The 16510-nt window shown below is 34.3% G+C and overlaps 2 protein-coding genes across 3 annotated transcripts; both read left to right on the top strand.

Moving 5' to 3' along the window:
* Positions 2913-3817, top strand: LOC18613641. The gene has a single exon (XM_007050977.2). The coding sequence runs from the start codon at positions 3040-3042 to the stop codon at positions 3466-3468; it is 429 nt and encodes a 142-aa protein (XP_007051039.2). The 5' UTR covers positions 2913-3039; the 3' UTR covers positions 3469-3817.
* LOC18613640 (probable galacturonosyltransferase-like 7) lies at positions 13159-16168 on the top strand. Of its 2 annotated transcripts, XR_001926189.1 has the most exons (3): positions 13159-14867; positions 15465-15566; positions 15722-16168. XR_001926189.1 is itself a non-coding variant. In XM_007050975.2 (2 exons), exon 1 carries the CDS (start codon positions 13741-13743, stop codon positions 14842-14844), a length of 1104 nt encoding a protein of 367 aa, XP_007051037.1. In that variant the 5' UTR covers positions 13163-13740; the 3' UTR covers positions 14845-14867; positions 15722-16168. The 2 variants fall into 2 exon arrangements, 1 of the variants encoding a protein (XP_007051037.1); XM_007050975.2 differs by lacking the exon at positions 15465-15566 and having other exon boundaries at positions 13163-14867.

Here is a 16510-nt window from a genome sequence, read left to right as displayed (position 1 = left end):
GAGATTTGTTCTTCAGCCTCGATGCAGAGTCTGAATTCTTCCTTTCAATATCGATCCATTCCTTCTTTTCTCAATAGTTGATAATTATTCAAGTTAATTTTAAATAAAATGACAAACATACCCTCTTTTAATTATTTATTTTTGTCTTTTCTCTTTTCTCTTTTTTCTTTTACATGATATTTTTAATTACAAAATTATGAGATTTAATTAGTTTTAAAGTCATCTTTAATTATTATCAAGTTAAATTTTAACTTTTTGAAAATTGGGATATTATTAGTATTTAAAGTAAATTTTGAACAAATATTAATTTGACTAAGGATATCCTAACGGTAATTACTTTTTGAAGATGTAAAGAATGTTTTTCAAACTGATGATGCAAGTTTATTTTCGATAAAATCTCATGGAAGACAATTATTTTTCTTGATTGAATTACATCTAATTTAATATTTTTAATACATAGTTGAATTATAATTTAACCTAATTAAAATATAATTTGATAGTAATTAAAGATGGTTTTAAAACTAATTAAATATGTCAATTTTATTTATAATTAATTAAATCTCGCAATTTTTGTAAATAATAACAAAAAACCATGAACAAAAAGAAAAAAATAAAAGGGATAGAAAGAGAAAGCAATATATATGACATAGAGAAATAAATAACAAGGGTGCTTGTCTTGTGGTCTGAAATTAATTTCGTAACTAACACTTACTTTTTCAGGGAATTTCAACCAAACGTCAAGGGGTAAGAGAGTGTATTTCAGAGTAATAGAAAAGTGTATATAAATTTCAACTAAACCTCAAAGGGTCTTTGTGTTTTACCCAAGAAATAATCCTTGCTTTTCTTTGACGTTAATTTAAGAATGAGGTTAGGGTTTAATTTGTTTGACTTGTGCGAGAACTGAATCACAAGTGCATAACTGATATGATGGTCTAATCAAGGCCCGGGTAGGTTACTAATTACAATCCATGTGTGATTGTTTTCACAATTCAAATAAAATTAATTCACTTTATGATCTAAACCAAGTTAACTAATCAAGTCTCGAAAATGCCCTTGTCCTTGTGCAAAATATTTAATTAGGACCATGCTTAATTAAATATGATTAAATGTTGAAAAGACCGAAGATGTACCACTTTAATATTGATTATATGTGATAAGTTTATGACTAATTAAAGAAAAGATAGACACGACTTAGGAGTTCATAAATCATAATATTTAATGATTTTTCCTTAATTAGGCACTGGGATTGAAAAGTAAAACTTGTAATTTAATTTTTTTTGCTACAAAGTTGTTAACATTAGACTACGAGTCTCAAGATTGGTGACATATGTTACAAAGAAAATAATTTTGAATTTTTAAGAGAGAATATCTAATTTTAATTAAATCTAAAATATTATACGTGTAAACATTCGTCTATTTCTCTGAAAATAGAATTTTTCTCATATATCATCAATAATAGAAAAAGAAATAAAAAGATGGTTAGTTATCCCTTATCCACAGAAATGGCTTGATGAGCTTGTGGTTCACCACACACATATCCAACCCATTTCCCACCTCAAAGGCGTGAAACTTGAGGGTTGGTAAACCGTACCCTTCATCTCGATTGGATCATACCTTCTCATTTCCACTTAATTAAGCTACAAGCCTAAAATTTGCGACAGGTATCCTTTTCCATTTCCCCTTGAGTTATTAAACTGCCGGTACCCACTCATGACTTTTTTCACACTTCATTTCCTCTTCGAATCTTGACCTTCCTCTTTTCTTTGATGATGATGACTTTTATTGTGCTATTATCTTACACAGTTGTTGGAGCTTCTAAACTCTATAACCTAGATTAAAAATTTGTCACAAGCTTTATTAAAATATATTTAAAATAATTAATGAATTAATATGATAAATAAAAAGATATACAATAATATTTTAATCTCTATTGTAATGTTTAAAATTTTTAGCCATAGTGTATAAAATAAAATAATTATATTTTCTTTACAAATAAAATTGAACTCACTCCACATAAATAAAATATTCAAAAATACAATGTTGGAAAACGTTTTGATTGATGAAATCGGACATTTTTACTCATTATATTTTTAAATTAGTATTTTGACTATTTTTTATCATAAATATTAATAAGATTTATCCAAATTGCAAATAAGAATCTAATTACATTGAGTAATTTTCATTAAAATATTTTTTATTTTAATAATATAAATGAATTGCAACATTTTAATTATTTGTATTTCAAATTTACACTTCAAAACACTTATATTCACATATGCAATTTTTTTTTCTCAAATTAAGAGATTATTACCGAACCATGATCATTGACAAGTTCTTTAGAAACTAATCCACATAGCATATGAACACTGTGACACTTTTAAGGACAAATTATTAAAAAAGAAAATAAATTCAATTAACTTACATATATAAATATTATATCCCTTAATAATTTTATTTTATTATGAAATTCATTCATTAAGATTTGGAATCCTTATCTATGAACATGATTGGTTAAATTCCAAATTACATAAAAGGTATCAAGCGTCGAAGAAAAGGACTTGTTAATTTGAGGAGTGAAAGGAATCTGATGGCACATCATGGATGAATTCCATTTGCAAGGATCCAACGGCTAAAATGAGGCACGTGGAATGTCCACACGCATTGAATATGGAGAGCGACACCCGTGAGAAATGCCGGTTCGTATTAGCACCTTTCATTTATGAGCGCCACCCCCTCTATTTCTCCTCCGTATGTATTACCATATACTACTACACATTGCTATCATTAATTTCGGCTTTATATAATATAATAATATATATATATATATATATATATATATATATATATATATCACTACTACTACTACTACTNATATATATATATATATATATATATATATATATATATATCCTCACACTTATACCAAATTTATCACCCTCTTCAATCTCTCATCCATCTCCCGCTTCTCTCTTTCTCCATTTTCCTTTCTCTGGAGAAAAGAACTAGAGAGAAACTGGATCAAAGTAAGAAAGGTCAGTCATGGAAGGTATTTCTGCGACCATGTACAAGGGATTGAGAGGGTACTGGAAGAGGAGAGGCTACGTCAAGCTCAATGGTTCGGGACGACGGACACGGCGGAACAGGGTGGAGCTTGGTTCCACGCGGCGGAGGAGGTTCTGGAGGATCAGGGTCAAGGCGAAGCTGAGGATACCTTCACCCAAGAAATTCTTTGTTTGGCTACGTGATGCCTACGTGAAGATGATGCTGGGGTTCGCCAACTCCAGGATGATTAATACTGGCTACGGAGGAGCCATAGGTGATGGGATTGCTGCCTTCGGGAAGGGTCCGATGAAAGAGTATGATGAGAAAGTGATCGTTGAGATCTACAAATCCTTGGTGATGGGGCAAGGTCAGCTGGTGCCTAGGGAGGCAGGGAAGCTTAGCTCTGCAATTATTTGTCAACGGTAAAAAAGAGAAAAGTGAGAAAAGCTGAAAAGGGTTTTTACATCTGGTCATTTTCGCCACAAACTTGGTGGTGGAAGGAATTAAAGTTCATGGAAATTAGGCAAGGATCAATTCCCAAAGAAAATAAAAAAAAATCATCTATTAATTTTTTGCTCTTAAATGTGATTTTAATGTTGTTCTTGTCTTTGTGATTTGAAACCAGTAACTTGCTTAGTTTGGCAAAAAGCTGTTAAAGTCACCTAACTACTTGTCTGGGACGAAAAATGGATTTTAATAGGGGAAGCATCATTTGAGCTTGTCAACAATTTTTTATTGAATTAAGCATAATTAAGTTCTATGCGTATTTCATCAAGTTGGGCTGCTATTAATTCCTTCCTCCACTAAGTGTTGATTTATATGGTCGCTAGTGACCCTCACATCGGATAAGTACAATTTTTTTTGTTTTGTTTTATATATCACCTTAATTTGTTCCTTCTTATTATATATCTGTAAGCAAGATTCAATGATTCAAATTATAGGAAAAACAATATAATTAGCTATTACGCCATCAAGACCAAATAATGTAGGATTCTTGAAGAATAATTTAAATTTTTATACATAGCGTAGGGCAAAGTTTTTCTGTTTCATATGACAGTAGCCTCAGCTAAAACTATTCAAGGTTGGTGGGGGTTTGGGAACTACATGCAAGTAATTGTAAAGAGCATTGAACCAAGATCATTCAAGACCCTTGTGGTGGGGCAATGAGAGCTTTGATGATGCACCTTTTTGTCCTTGGCGGTGGTTGTGGGATCTGAGAGCCATCTTTAAGACGAGAATTCCTTTTGTGCATCTCAAAACACTGAATACTCAAATCCTTGCTGTTGATCTAAAGCTTACGTGTAGCTTTCTTCAAACTTTCAACGAAAGTAGCGCTTAGGATGTCACAATCTTGCAACCGCGTATATTGTAGTAATCACCTGTATATATTTTTTTCATGTGACTCTCAAGTTAGTGCACTACAATTTACAGATTGTCACGATCAATTATTTTCTTGTTCTTGACAGATAAGAGTTCTAATTTTCTTCCTTTCTTTTTCTTGGGTTGGATTTTACCCTTATAAAACCATGCTCTGATCAATTATTGGGTTTGTTCAATTAACTTGAAATATAGGTAGCTAGTACTACAAATCATTAATAAGATCTTGTTCTACAAGTTTGTACCTATAGTAATTCAACATTAGTAAAATTTCCATTATTCTCCACTACAGCAAGCCCATATTTGCAATATATATTTGTTGTCTGCTCAACCTAAAGATGTTTATTCAATTAAAGAAACCTTTTTCAACAGTAGCTGAGCACTTTTAAAACAATTCTTCTTAGTTTCCTATGTTTGTAAAAGGTAGAAAGGAGAAAAAAAGAAAGAGACAATTAAAGCTAATTTTAATCTGGGAGATCGTCAGAGAGATTAATGTATGAATTATTCTGCTAAAAAATCGTTGGTCTAATGATGTTAATTAATCATATAAAATCAAACAAAGGGCATAAAATCTATTCTCTTCAGCATCATCAGTAATCTTTCAAGATCCATTGTAAGCAAGAACTGTCTAAAAATATTCATTTTTCTGATGCAACTTCAGAGTAATGTTGCATCATGGATGATGTGGGCGCCCCTGGCTGCTAGACATCACCCCACGTATAAATGCGCTAGAAATAGGGAATCCCACAGCTAAGGTCCCATTTGTTAAACGTACCAATCTATATTTAATTGAGCTTTCTGAAGAGGGCATCAAGACTCAATATCTACTTCTTCGAGATTGCTCAGATTCTTTCTACATCATTTTCAGCCAATTAAAAAATTAACTACAAACACATGCACATTACTTTCGGTCTCCTGCAATTTGTGCCCAATAAAACAGCAAATTTTCCTCGCATTCTAATTTTTCTACTCCTTTATTATATCTATGAAATTCTAATTTTGACTTTTGCGACTTTGTCCATCTCTAGACAAAAACATAAAGTCGAGCTCTTTCATGTCTTTATAATTATTTATAGATATTGCTGCTCTTATACGTGGCCTTTAATGCTACCAGCTTAACCAAAAACCAACCAAGTCATGCTTATGACCTTAAACAATTAAACCTGGTCGGTTCCTTGGTTTTCTTAGCTTATGAGGTAGTGCAATTAATAGAACTTGACGTGCCATTGACTTCGTTACATAAAAGTTGAATGCGAACCAAACGAAGGAGAGACTATGGTTTGTTTATTGACATTTGCCAAGCTATTTTGGGATCATTTTCTGAGAAACTCCACTCAAGTGATTTAAGTTTTCTATTCTCAAAAATAAAAAGTGAATAAGTTTAATTTATAGAATTGATTTCAATTTAATTTTTGTTCTATTTTTAAGCTTGTCAAAATAAATAATCTTAATTTCACGAGTTTCATATATATATATACACTGTTCCAGTTCCTGTAACAATATAATACCTTCAAGAAATTGATCCTACATATTAAATAGTCTTAATTAACATGTTGCATTTACACTTCTAGTCAGTAGTTACTTGACATTTAGATCATTGAGTTTTATATTAGAAGATAATAATAAGCACCAAAGAGGAATGATTTAGTTCAACCCAAATTTATAGGCTGGGGCCACTGTGGGCCATGTTCGATATCTAGAAGTAATACTAACCTACACCGAGGCGTACTGAGACTCGAGGGCCGATTGCCAGCCAGCCCAATAACAGCTAAGGCTCAAGTGCACAATTTGTTGGATCGTAATTCAAGCCTATGCCCAATCCGTTTTCATCGACTGATTTTCTAATGAAAAAGATCAACACAGTCAGTCAATTACTCAACAAGTACCACATGAAGCCCCAAAGGTTTAAAAGTAATGAAATAAAAACATGACCACAAGTGGCTTCTTTACCTGTAAAAAACAATCTTGGGTGCCTAGAAAAGTGCAAAGTGCAAACCCACTAATAAGATTATTATATATCTGTTCAACAAACATAGGGAAGAGTACATGGTTAGCTTCATCCTTGCAATCTCCACTGTTTTGACCCTAAGATATTGGGATGGTGCAAATGCAACATGTTTTTTTTTATAAGTCAGTATAAAAGATGAATGATTAAGTTCAAGAACAAAACTGTTTATTTGTTTTTTAATGGGAATTCAACGTCAACGTCCCCTTTCCTTCTTGTGGAGGAATCGTATGATTTGCTTTCCTTTAAAAGCTTCTTGTGCTGTAAGCACTAAATCTGTAGAATTATTGCCTTTAGAATCACTTCCCAAGTCGTCCTCTAACTCACTTTTCAGAAGTGCAGTGCAGCCCAAGCAAAAAATAGAATCACTTGCATGTTTCTCAACTCCACAACATTTCTTATTTTCTCAACCAATATAATATCATTAAAATGTGACAAACGAATTCCACCGGATTGGTCAGTCTCGAGCACTTTGCCATTGCAACAAGTTCTTGTATTTTACCCTACGTTTTAAAGTTTTCAAGTAAAAGGCATACTTTGTCGAAATTTTGGAAATGTATGTGGGTTTTTTTTTATGTAATTGAGAAAATAAGAATTTAAACTTTATTCTTTATATAGTAGAATCATTCACCAACCAATAAGTTAAATACTTTGGTATAAAAATTTACATAATTACTTAATTAATTACAGAATCTGCTTCTACTCATTAATTTTTAATTTTTTTTAATCACAAATCCTTGGACATTCTTGAATTGAAGTTTTAGAACTTGAAAAGTGGAAGCCTTAAAATATTCATTTATTTATGGACAAAATGCAATGTCAGCAGTATATTGTAGCATACGTATGATATCAACAAAGACAAGCTAACAACAATATAACTTATAAGATCAAAACCTCGATTATTTATATGATTTTATATCATAATTTGTTTGTTTTCTTGCTTTTGGTATATAATTCGGACCAATATTTAATCCAACTGCCTCTAAAATGTCTATTTCCTAGCCTTTGCTCAGCAATTTCAATTTTCAAGTCCAAATCTAACACCAAACTTGTTACTAGCATTAGTGTATAAATATATGAGAAAATCTCCATTTTTATTTTTATTTCGGTCTATGTAACAAGAACTAGATACCTAACCATGCATAACTCATGTGATTCATAACTTTCAAACCTATACATTCTAGTAGAAAAATATGATTAAGTTCATGATCATGACCTTTCATCTGATAAGATCTCAATTTAATTTTTTGTAAAATTAAGAGTGATAATTAATGTTTTGGAACAATTTAATAAGCGTGGAAGCAATCAACACGTCGAGAACGATCCATATCAATCAAGATTATCAATCTCTAATGAAAAAGAAAGAGAAAAAGTGATTTAATATTTAAATTTCTAGAGAATACTATAATATTTGAATTATTTGTGAAGTGCGTTTCCAAAAGTAGCAGAAAAACCCCGTTTATTTAGATCTCTATCGATGTGGAAACCACTGTTTAGACTGAAGACAAAGTCGAAGCCTTACAGGCGAAGGCACGAGCAACACTATTCACCCAACGGCTACGAAATAAAAAATTACAAGAAAGAAAAACCCTATGCAAGTTCTGGGAGCTGTTTCTAGAGTCAACCTAACATGACTGCTTCGTTCCAACGGCTAACCCGATTAACGTCTACTTAACCTGACGCCATCACCCTATTGAAATTTCGCTGCTGCCACACATTGCATTAAGTATTAGTTTTCTTCTTCGAAGGAAAAAAAAAAGGGGAAAGCTTTTTGCAATGTTAAATGCTGACTCTGTCGCATCAGGTCAGGCTCTTCCTAGAGCTGCATGCCTGCCCCGAAGTTGCACTCTCCTATTTATTGAGGTTTCATAAAGTTGACCAAATTTAAATTAATGCATTACGCCTTTTTGTTGCCTTGCCCCGTTTCGCTTTGCCACTGTTAGGTTTGGAGGTGGCTCTCCTCATCCACCATTCATGCATTTTTCTACTCTGCCTCTTAAGCTTATTGATCAATAAAAGTTCAGAACAGTTGACCCAACGTAAAATCAGAAAAATACTTGTCTATTTCTATTGAGCTTTACTTATACAAGATTGCCCCCTTTAAACAAACAGAACACTTTATTGCTGCAGTCAAAGCTTCTTATTGCTTTCGAACCCATGACCTTCATGACAAGGATGTCTGCATCTGGCCATCAAGACCCAGGGAATGCAATGATACGTTGTATCTAATAATAGCATGAATTTGCGTGTTAGATAAATAAATTTAGAATTATGAAGCCTGTTAGATGTATGAAATTTAAAGTCAAAAGTCCCCGTGGAATAAGTTCCCAAACAAAATAAAAAAAGAATATTGTCACGCCGACCCATGCCATATACATACTGTTACAAGCCTTGGCTTAAAGCTATGTGTTTCCATGTGAATGACGTATTTAAGCTTCCAAGTTATAAATTATGTACAGTTGGTGAGATGTGTAGTACGCATATTACAGGGGCGTGATGAAAGGGAACAGGACTTCCAACTCTAATTGGTCACATTTTCAAGTCATTATCCTATTGGTAACCTTTCCAACAAGGGACTGTTCCAAGAAAAATGTGTTCCATAAATGTCAGTTGAGAAAGGTTGCAAGCAACTCAAATGAGTTGGATTGAGCCCAAATAGATTTGTACCTGCAGCACATTTATTAGGTTACCCGTTTTTATGATGACAATACAAATATCTACTTTTTCCTCCCATTAAAGCCTTTGCTAACGAGCTTTCATATTTGTTAAAATTAAATACTTAGTTTAATTTTTTTAATTTAAATGTTATTATGAATTTTTTATAAAAAATAATTTTTAAAATTAAATTAAAATTGTTTGATTAGTTGTTTGACAAAATAAATTATATAAATTCTAATTTTAGTTAAAATCATCATAAAAATATTCATGTTATCTTCAATCACCTAATAAATAGGAACAAAACAAATATGTTTCAAGTTTATATAAAATTTTAAATATTAAAATAAAAAAAAACTATAAAAAGATTGAACATCTCTTAAACTTGTATAATAATAATAATATTAGATAAAGAGAGAGAATTTTTAAATAGTATTTGAATGTAACTTTAAATTTTAAGTTTTTTTTTCTCTTAATCTTTGTAAAAATAAAAAAAATTTAAATTTTGCTATTCTATTACTAGATTTTTTGTTTTTTTATTGCTTTTTTAATAATTTTTAAATTAAAAGATAAAGAAAAAGGAGATTATGATTTTGTATTTAAAAATAATTATTTGCAGAAGCGAGGAGAGAAGATAGAGATTGATTGAGAGAGATAAAAGTATTTTTTGAAAAGTCGATATGTTTTTAAAATAAGAGAAGAGAAAGTTCGTTTCTTTAAGTTTTTTTTTTAATTTTGTTTTTAAAAAAATTATTTTTTCAAAAATATTGTTTAAATTAACTTATGCTTTTAAAAAATAAATAAATTGAAAAAAATGTTAAACCAACCGGGCACTTAATATTAACAAATATCCTTCTCTCATTGGAAATAATATTTTACCCACGTGTTGAGTAAGATGAAGAATATAATACAATAAAATGAGATAAGAAAGTAGATTAATTGGATTAAATAATATCATCTTATCAAATGCTCAAAGATTGAAATGAATATGTGATATTCTTATGTTTGTTAAGAAAAAGATTAAGGGTTGGATAAAATAATTTCTCACAACGGATCAAACTTATCCTTTCTTTCATTGTCAGTATAAACGTTATTCTTAAGGATTAAATAGAAAACATGAAAATAAAGGTATCTAACATATCATCTTATCTTATAGGATTAAAATAATATACACTTTTTTTTTGTACGACTGAGTGGAGTCCTTCTATATTAGGACAATATCTCGTTATATTTCTCATCATATTTTTCTTTCAAAATGTATATCCAAAATAGGATAGGACAAATTTTATCTTACTTTATCCACCATCCTGCATATCAAATTGTTATTTGAGTTTGCAAAATGGATAAAAGTAAAATAAGATTGAAATGGAGAATTTAAATTATCATTAAAGTGCCTTCTTCTAAATTGTGAAATTATAATTTTTAAACATATTTTTGAAACTTTTAATTTTAGAATATCGCTTGGACTTGAACATTTATTTAGTGAATGAGATTGGGATAAAATTTTAAGTATTTTATGATCAAGTAGTTATTCTCGTCGTGTGGTTACATGTTCAAGTTAGTATTTGGTTAATGATAGTGAATAGAAACAGGAGCAGAAGCATGGACATCCTTTTATCTCCTTTTGTTTATAAAATAACCAATTAGTAATTAGAGGCTTGGTGAAAATGTTACCCCATTTTCATACAAAGGTGGGCCCACGCCTGACACATGTCTATTATTGCAGTTTTATTTTAATCTTTTGATTGATAGACTAAGTTAGTCTACTCCCACTACATCATAAACCTAGCAACCAACGGGTATGGGTGCAGGTTGATATTTGAATCCATATGTTTGGAAACCCCACCCTCATATGATTCTTGTGGTGAAGTTAAAGTGGACTCCAGGCTGGAGAAAGTAAAGGAGTGTTGAAAGAGTTAAGTTGTACGGAGTGCCGATGAGCTCACCGAGGAACACGCTTCACAAGGCGTCATTAATCATGATGAATTGCGTTTGGCACAGCTGCGGTGGGCAGTGCCGTACCCGGTACCTCCCCCTGGCACCGGCGCACCTATGACGTGGACTTGACCTCACTGTGCTTTCGGTCAATCCACGTGGCTGTATGCCGTTGGTCTTAATCGGACTCTGCTAAGCTCTGCTCTCAGCCCATGGGGTCTCTGGTGTTTTCTGAGGGGCGGGGGGGTCAGAGCACACTGGATTTTGCTTGCTCATCTTCGGCTTTTAAACCAGCTCGGTTTTCGTGTAACATTTAGAGTTTTAAATCTACGTGTTAAGTGTGGGACTAAAGGACAAAGAATAGTCGTATGGGGTCCACATATTCGGCGGGACCCGGTCCGTGAAGGACAGTTTTGTCAATTAACATATAATTAGTGCTCCAGTCTTGTCAATAAAATATCCGTAATTGTTAATTAAAGAAACCACCCTGATATCAAATTTTGAGAAAATTCTTGTATTGGCAAGGTTTAGGGTTGATGATTTTGTTTTTATCCTTTTTTTTTTCTTGGTTGGGGGGACAAATTAAAAGGCAAAACTGTGGGGGGACATGCATTGCTGTAGCAATAATTCTGATCATGGTTAAGGATGGGAAAGATTTGTCACATGGGTTGAAGGGCCTTTTTATGAACTTGATGACTTGATTGCATCTTAATTAAGTATGTTTCTACAAACTGTTAAATCAATACAGGCAGTTAATGTTTTGAAATCTTATATATGGTACTACGACCGTACATGCCTCTTTCATCATTAAAAAAAAAAGAGGGTGAAAATTATACTTTATTCGGTGAATGTATTTTTATTTCTTTTAAAGAAATAATACTTGTAGGACAGTCTAATTTCTCATAAATTTGGTGTAAACGTAATTAAAACACTAATAAATTTGTAGATATTTAACTTTTGTGATTAGTAGAAAAATCAGTCATTTTAACATTATTCATTATTTGAAGTATGTACTTTTTTTTAATTATTGAACAAAAATGGAAACTGTTATTGGTTATTAAAATCAATTTTTTCCTCCAGATTCTCAGAAATTATTCTACTGTGAATCCTGGAGTGGTGAAACAAAGTGTTAGTGACTTGTTATCAGTTCCAGCAGAAAAAGATATCAAATAAACGTAAACCAGAAATTCAATTACATAGCACAGTCAACAATTTTAGTTTGTTCCAATAGCAGATTAGGTCCTGAAGGGAATTCAGTTACCATACTAATTGTTTTCCTGAATAAGACAAACTCTTTCTCAATCAGGACAGCTGCCATTACTTGTGATATATGTTATATATATGGTCACTAATCCTTATCAGTAACATCCTAATATCTTTACATCAATCCCACATCAAAACACAACAAGTTTTGATACTACCAAGATTCTCTTTTCTCTCTGGCCGATAATTACCATTGCATCTAAACTACTAGGCACATTTTATCGCCACGATCTCACTAAGCCAAATTCAACTCCAACATAAAAAATAATAATTGCATGCCTCTCAATAGATAAAAATGGGATCGTAAACAAGCATCAGGACATTGATTGTTTGTATGTTTTAGCAAAAATTTTTCCCTTTTTTACTCTAAAAGCAAGTCCAGGTCACAGGAAGTCTGTGCATGGTCAGTGTTCACTTGTTCTAGGTGTAAACACAATCATGGCTAGGCCAAATCGAAAAAACCTTTCTCTGTTAAGTTAAGATGATGTGATCCATCGCCCCACTTTTTGAAGGGAAGGAAAAAGGAAAAAGGAGTGGGGCTGAGGGTAAGGATGTGAACCAATCGGGTTATAAAAGCAACGGTAACCGGGTGGGCTCGGACAATACCCAGCTACACTTGCATTTGGGTTAGTCTTTTTATTATTGACGTTAAAACTGAATAGTAGTAAAACACTGATCGAACACCAACAAAAAAGGCCATGAGTGACGTGTACAACTATCCAAGTGTACAAAATGTACGTGTAGGTTAGGGGATACAATTGTCATTCTAGTAGAAGACAAGGACAGCTGGTTGCCTTCCCTCTTCGAAGCTTTGCCGGTGTATATATTACTCCTTTATAAGCAATAAATCTTTTACATTTTCTAAATAGAGTTTTTTTTTTTTCCAAATTTAATTACTCTGTTAGTGTTATTAGATATATACTCTGTACCCTAAAAATTATAATTATGTTTGGCCGTGGATTTCTATGGTGGAAATCGCGAAGCTAAGAAACAATAAAAGAAAAAAAAGCTGTTCATCTCACCTCCATCGTTCTCTCTCTCTCTCTCTTGTCTCTGCCTCTTATCTCTGTTCTGCTACCCATCAGCTTCTCCCAAAGAGAAAGAGGACGGGACGGAGAGGGGGAGAAGTGAAGGGCGTGAAAGCGTTACTCCGGCGGCGCACGGTAGCACCGTGCCCCTTTTCCAACGCCGTAGTTCATTTTCCACCGATTCCTTTGTACTATTTCTTTCCTAACAGAGGTCGCTTCCTTCCCACGGCAAATTCCTCTTTGACACAGAGCCAAGAAAGAAATCGATTCTGTACTTGGCTTCTTACTCCATATTTGTTCATTTTACCCTTTTGAACTCTGGCGGACCTAAAAGGAACCCTATCGTTCCTTCGATCCTCCCTCTCTATAATCTTAGCAGATCGCTTCGATTTCAAATCTAAAAAAAAAAAGAGGAGAGGGATTTACGGTATTAAGATGCTTTGGATAATGCGATTTTCAGGGTTCTTTTCCGCTGCAATGGTGATGATTGTTCTTTCTCCTTCACTCCAGTCATTTCCTCCAGCTGAAGCCATTAGATCCTCTCACCTCGACAGCTACCTCCGGTTACCGTCATATCAGTTGTCCACTTCACCACACTCACTGGAGGACCGCTTCTCTTTTCGAAAAGCCTCCGAATTTCGCAATGCGGATGAATGTGGCTTCACCGGCCACAAAATCACCGGCGTTTGCGATCCTTCTTTAGTCCATGTGGCTATTACGCTCGATGTCGAGTACCTCCGTGGCTCAATCGCCGCCGTGCACTCCATTCTCCAGCATTCTTTGTGTCCGGAGAACATTTTCTTCCATTTCCTTGTCTCAGAGACCAATCTGGAAACCCTGGTTCGATCCACGTTCCCTCAATTGAAGTTCAAGGTTTATTATTTCGATCCTGAGATTGTACGGAACTTAATATCTTCTTCCGTTAGGCAAGCGCTTGAACAGCCGTTAAATTATGCTAGAAATTACTTAGCCGATCTGCTGGAGCCGTGCGTACGGAGAGTGATTTATTTGGACTCTGATCTAGTCGTTGTTGACGATATCTCTAAGCTGTGGAGTACCAACTTGGGTTCACGAACAATCGGGGCACCGGAATACTGCCACGCCAACTTCACAAAATATTTCACGGGCGGTTTCTGGTCGGACCAACGGCTTTCGGGGACGTTCAATGGTAGGAAGCCGTGCTATTTTAACACGGGGGTGATGGTGATAGATCTGGTTAAGTGGAGGCGGGTCGGGTACACGAAGCGGATCGAGAGGTGGATGGAGATCCAGAAAAGTGACCGGATCTACGAGCTTGGCTCGTTGCCGCCGTTCTTGTTGGTTTTTGCGGGACGCGTGGCACCCATCGAGCATAGATGGAACCAGCATGGGCTGGGTGGGGACAATGTGAGGGGAAGTTGTCGGGACTTGCACCCCGGTCCAGTTAGCCTCTTGCATTGGTCCGGTAGCGGTAAGCCGTGGCTTAGACTGGATTCGAAAAAGCCGTGTCCACTCGACGCTTTATGGGCGCCTTATGACTTGTACGGACACTCAGAATGAAATCACAGCAGGCATAGTCGCCGGTAAATTTCCACAGGACTGCTATTTTTTGTCATTTATTTTGTTATTTTTATTTCTTATTTTGCCATTTTCTCTTCATTATTTTTGTGTCTTCTTTTTTACTATGATGACCTACTCATTCTTCTTGTTTACTTTTTTTTTTAATTATTTTCTTAACTCAGTTCTCAGTCCATCTGTATTCTACTGTTCCTGCTTCTGAAAATAAAGAAAAGAGAGAGAGAGAGAGAGAGAGAGAAAAGGAGATACTCAATTAATACAATTGCATACTGAACTCTTTTTGGAGTGAATGGAGTTGTGTTGTAGATTTAGCAATGTAGTTTTAGAGTTTCAGTTGGTATATAGGTCCAAACGGAATCAAGCTACCAAAGTCTATCCTTTCCGTGGAGAAAGCAGTCCACGTGGTAATAGTGGCAACAAGGTGGAAAATATGAAAATGACCAAATTGTACTCGTAAATTTTTGTTGTATATTGTGTTTACTACTAGCATCTGGCAAGAAACAGAACTTAGATTAATGGCGTCCTGGCCGGTGTGTCGGCCTACTTGTTCGATTCTTTGGGATAATCTTTCATCTATGTTTCCTTAAATGCCCTTGTGCTAGGTTATAGTGGAGGGCGATCGCTGGATCACATGGATTTTTCTTTCTTAGACAGGATGGTACGGTGGTAGGCCATTTTGGCAAAAATATGGTGCAGTGTTATAGGTAGGGTAAAAAGGGGGTCATAGCTCTATGACCATGAATATGTGCACGCTTGCTTGTTGCTTTTATAAATATACACACCACCTCACTTATCAAATTGAAGTTAAGAGAGACGAAAATTCAGAAATGAATCAGCCAAATTTTGCATGTTCTTGTAGGTGGAGTGCCATGAGCAAAGAAGTGGACTTGGAAGGGGGCATGTGAGCTTTAATTGCCAGTTGGTTGTCCATTTACAAAATATGGCCAAAAGGGACCGAATTTAGGGGGTGCGGTACCGGCTGGAGAAGTAATTTAGACATTGGAAGAATCTAAAAGAGTTTTGGATTGCCACTTACTTCATTGAGACTGTAAATTCTTTTTTTTTTTTTGGTGGCATTGTGCTTGGTGGCAGCGGCGGAAGACTTGTGAGCTACCTCCCCACACTGTCCCTTGCGCACTTGGGTGGCAATCACATATTCTCCCTTTGGCGTCAGATTTGTGTGTTGCAATTTCCTGGTAATTTTTATTATTTTTTAATACTTCAAATAAAAGGATACATACATACTTCTATTATTATAATAATTGTATTATCCACCGAATAAATTTATGGCAATGATTAGTGGCAACTCGAGCAATCAAAATAAAATGGTGGCATCGAAAGAGGGACCCAGATTGTCATTGTAGCGTAGGAAATGTCCAAACTAGGAATGGGGACCGATTCCTTTTGCCCTGGCATCACACGTGGCCAGTTGTTTGGATCTTTGTAGAATCAATGAGTCATCTACGATCACTCAGCACCATCTGATTTGTTCCTTTTAGTCTTGATCCAAATTAAAAATATGGCTATGTGGCATCAGCCTGCAAGCGGCTGTTCTACTTGGTAGCTGGTTTATGCTTTAACTATGACATTTTTTTTATATAATTTAGTTAATTAAAATATGACCTGGACATAGTAGCAGCTGCTTATG

The sequence above is a fragment of the Theobroma cacao genome, chromosome 1, assembly GCF_000208745.1.
Source record: "Theobroma cacao cultivar B97-61/B2 chromosome 1, Criollo_cocoa_genome_V2, whole genome shotgun sequence".
Lineage (NCBI taxonomy): Eukaryota > Viridiplantae > Streptophyta > Magnoliopsida > Malvales > Malvaceae > Theobroma > Theobroma cacao.
This window is presented reverse-complemented; position numbering and strand designations above follow the sequence as displayed.

Bases quoted from the DNA above. Each gene is read 5' to 3' on its own strand.
- LOC18613641 (XM_007050977.2), top strand. From the start codon at position 3,040: ATGGAAGGTATTTCTGCGACCATGTACAAGGGATTGAGAGGGTACTGG.
- LOC18613640 (XM_007050975.2), top strand. From the start codon at position 13,741: ATGCTTTGGATAATGCGATTTTCAGGGTTCTTTTCCGCTGCAATGGTG.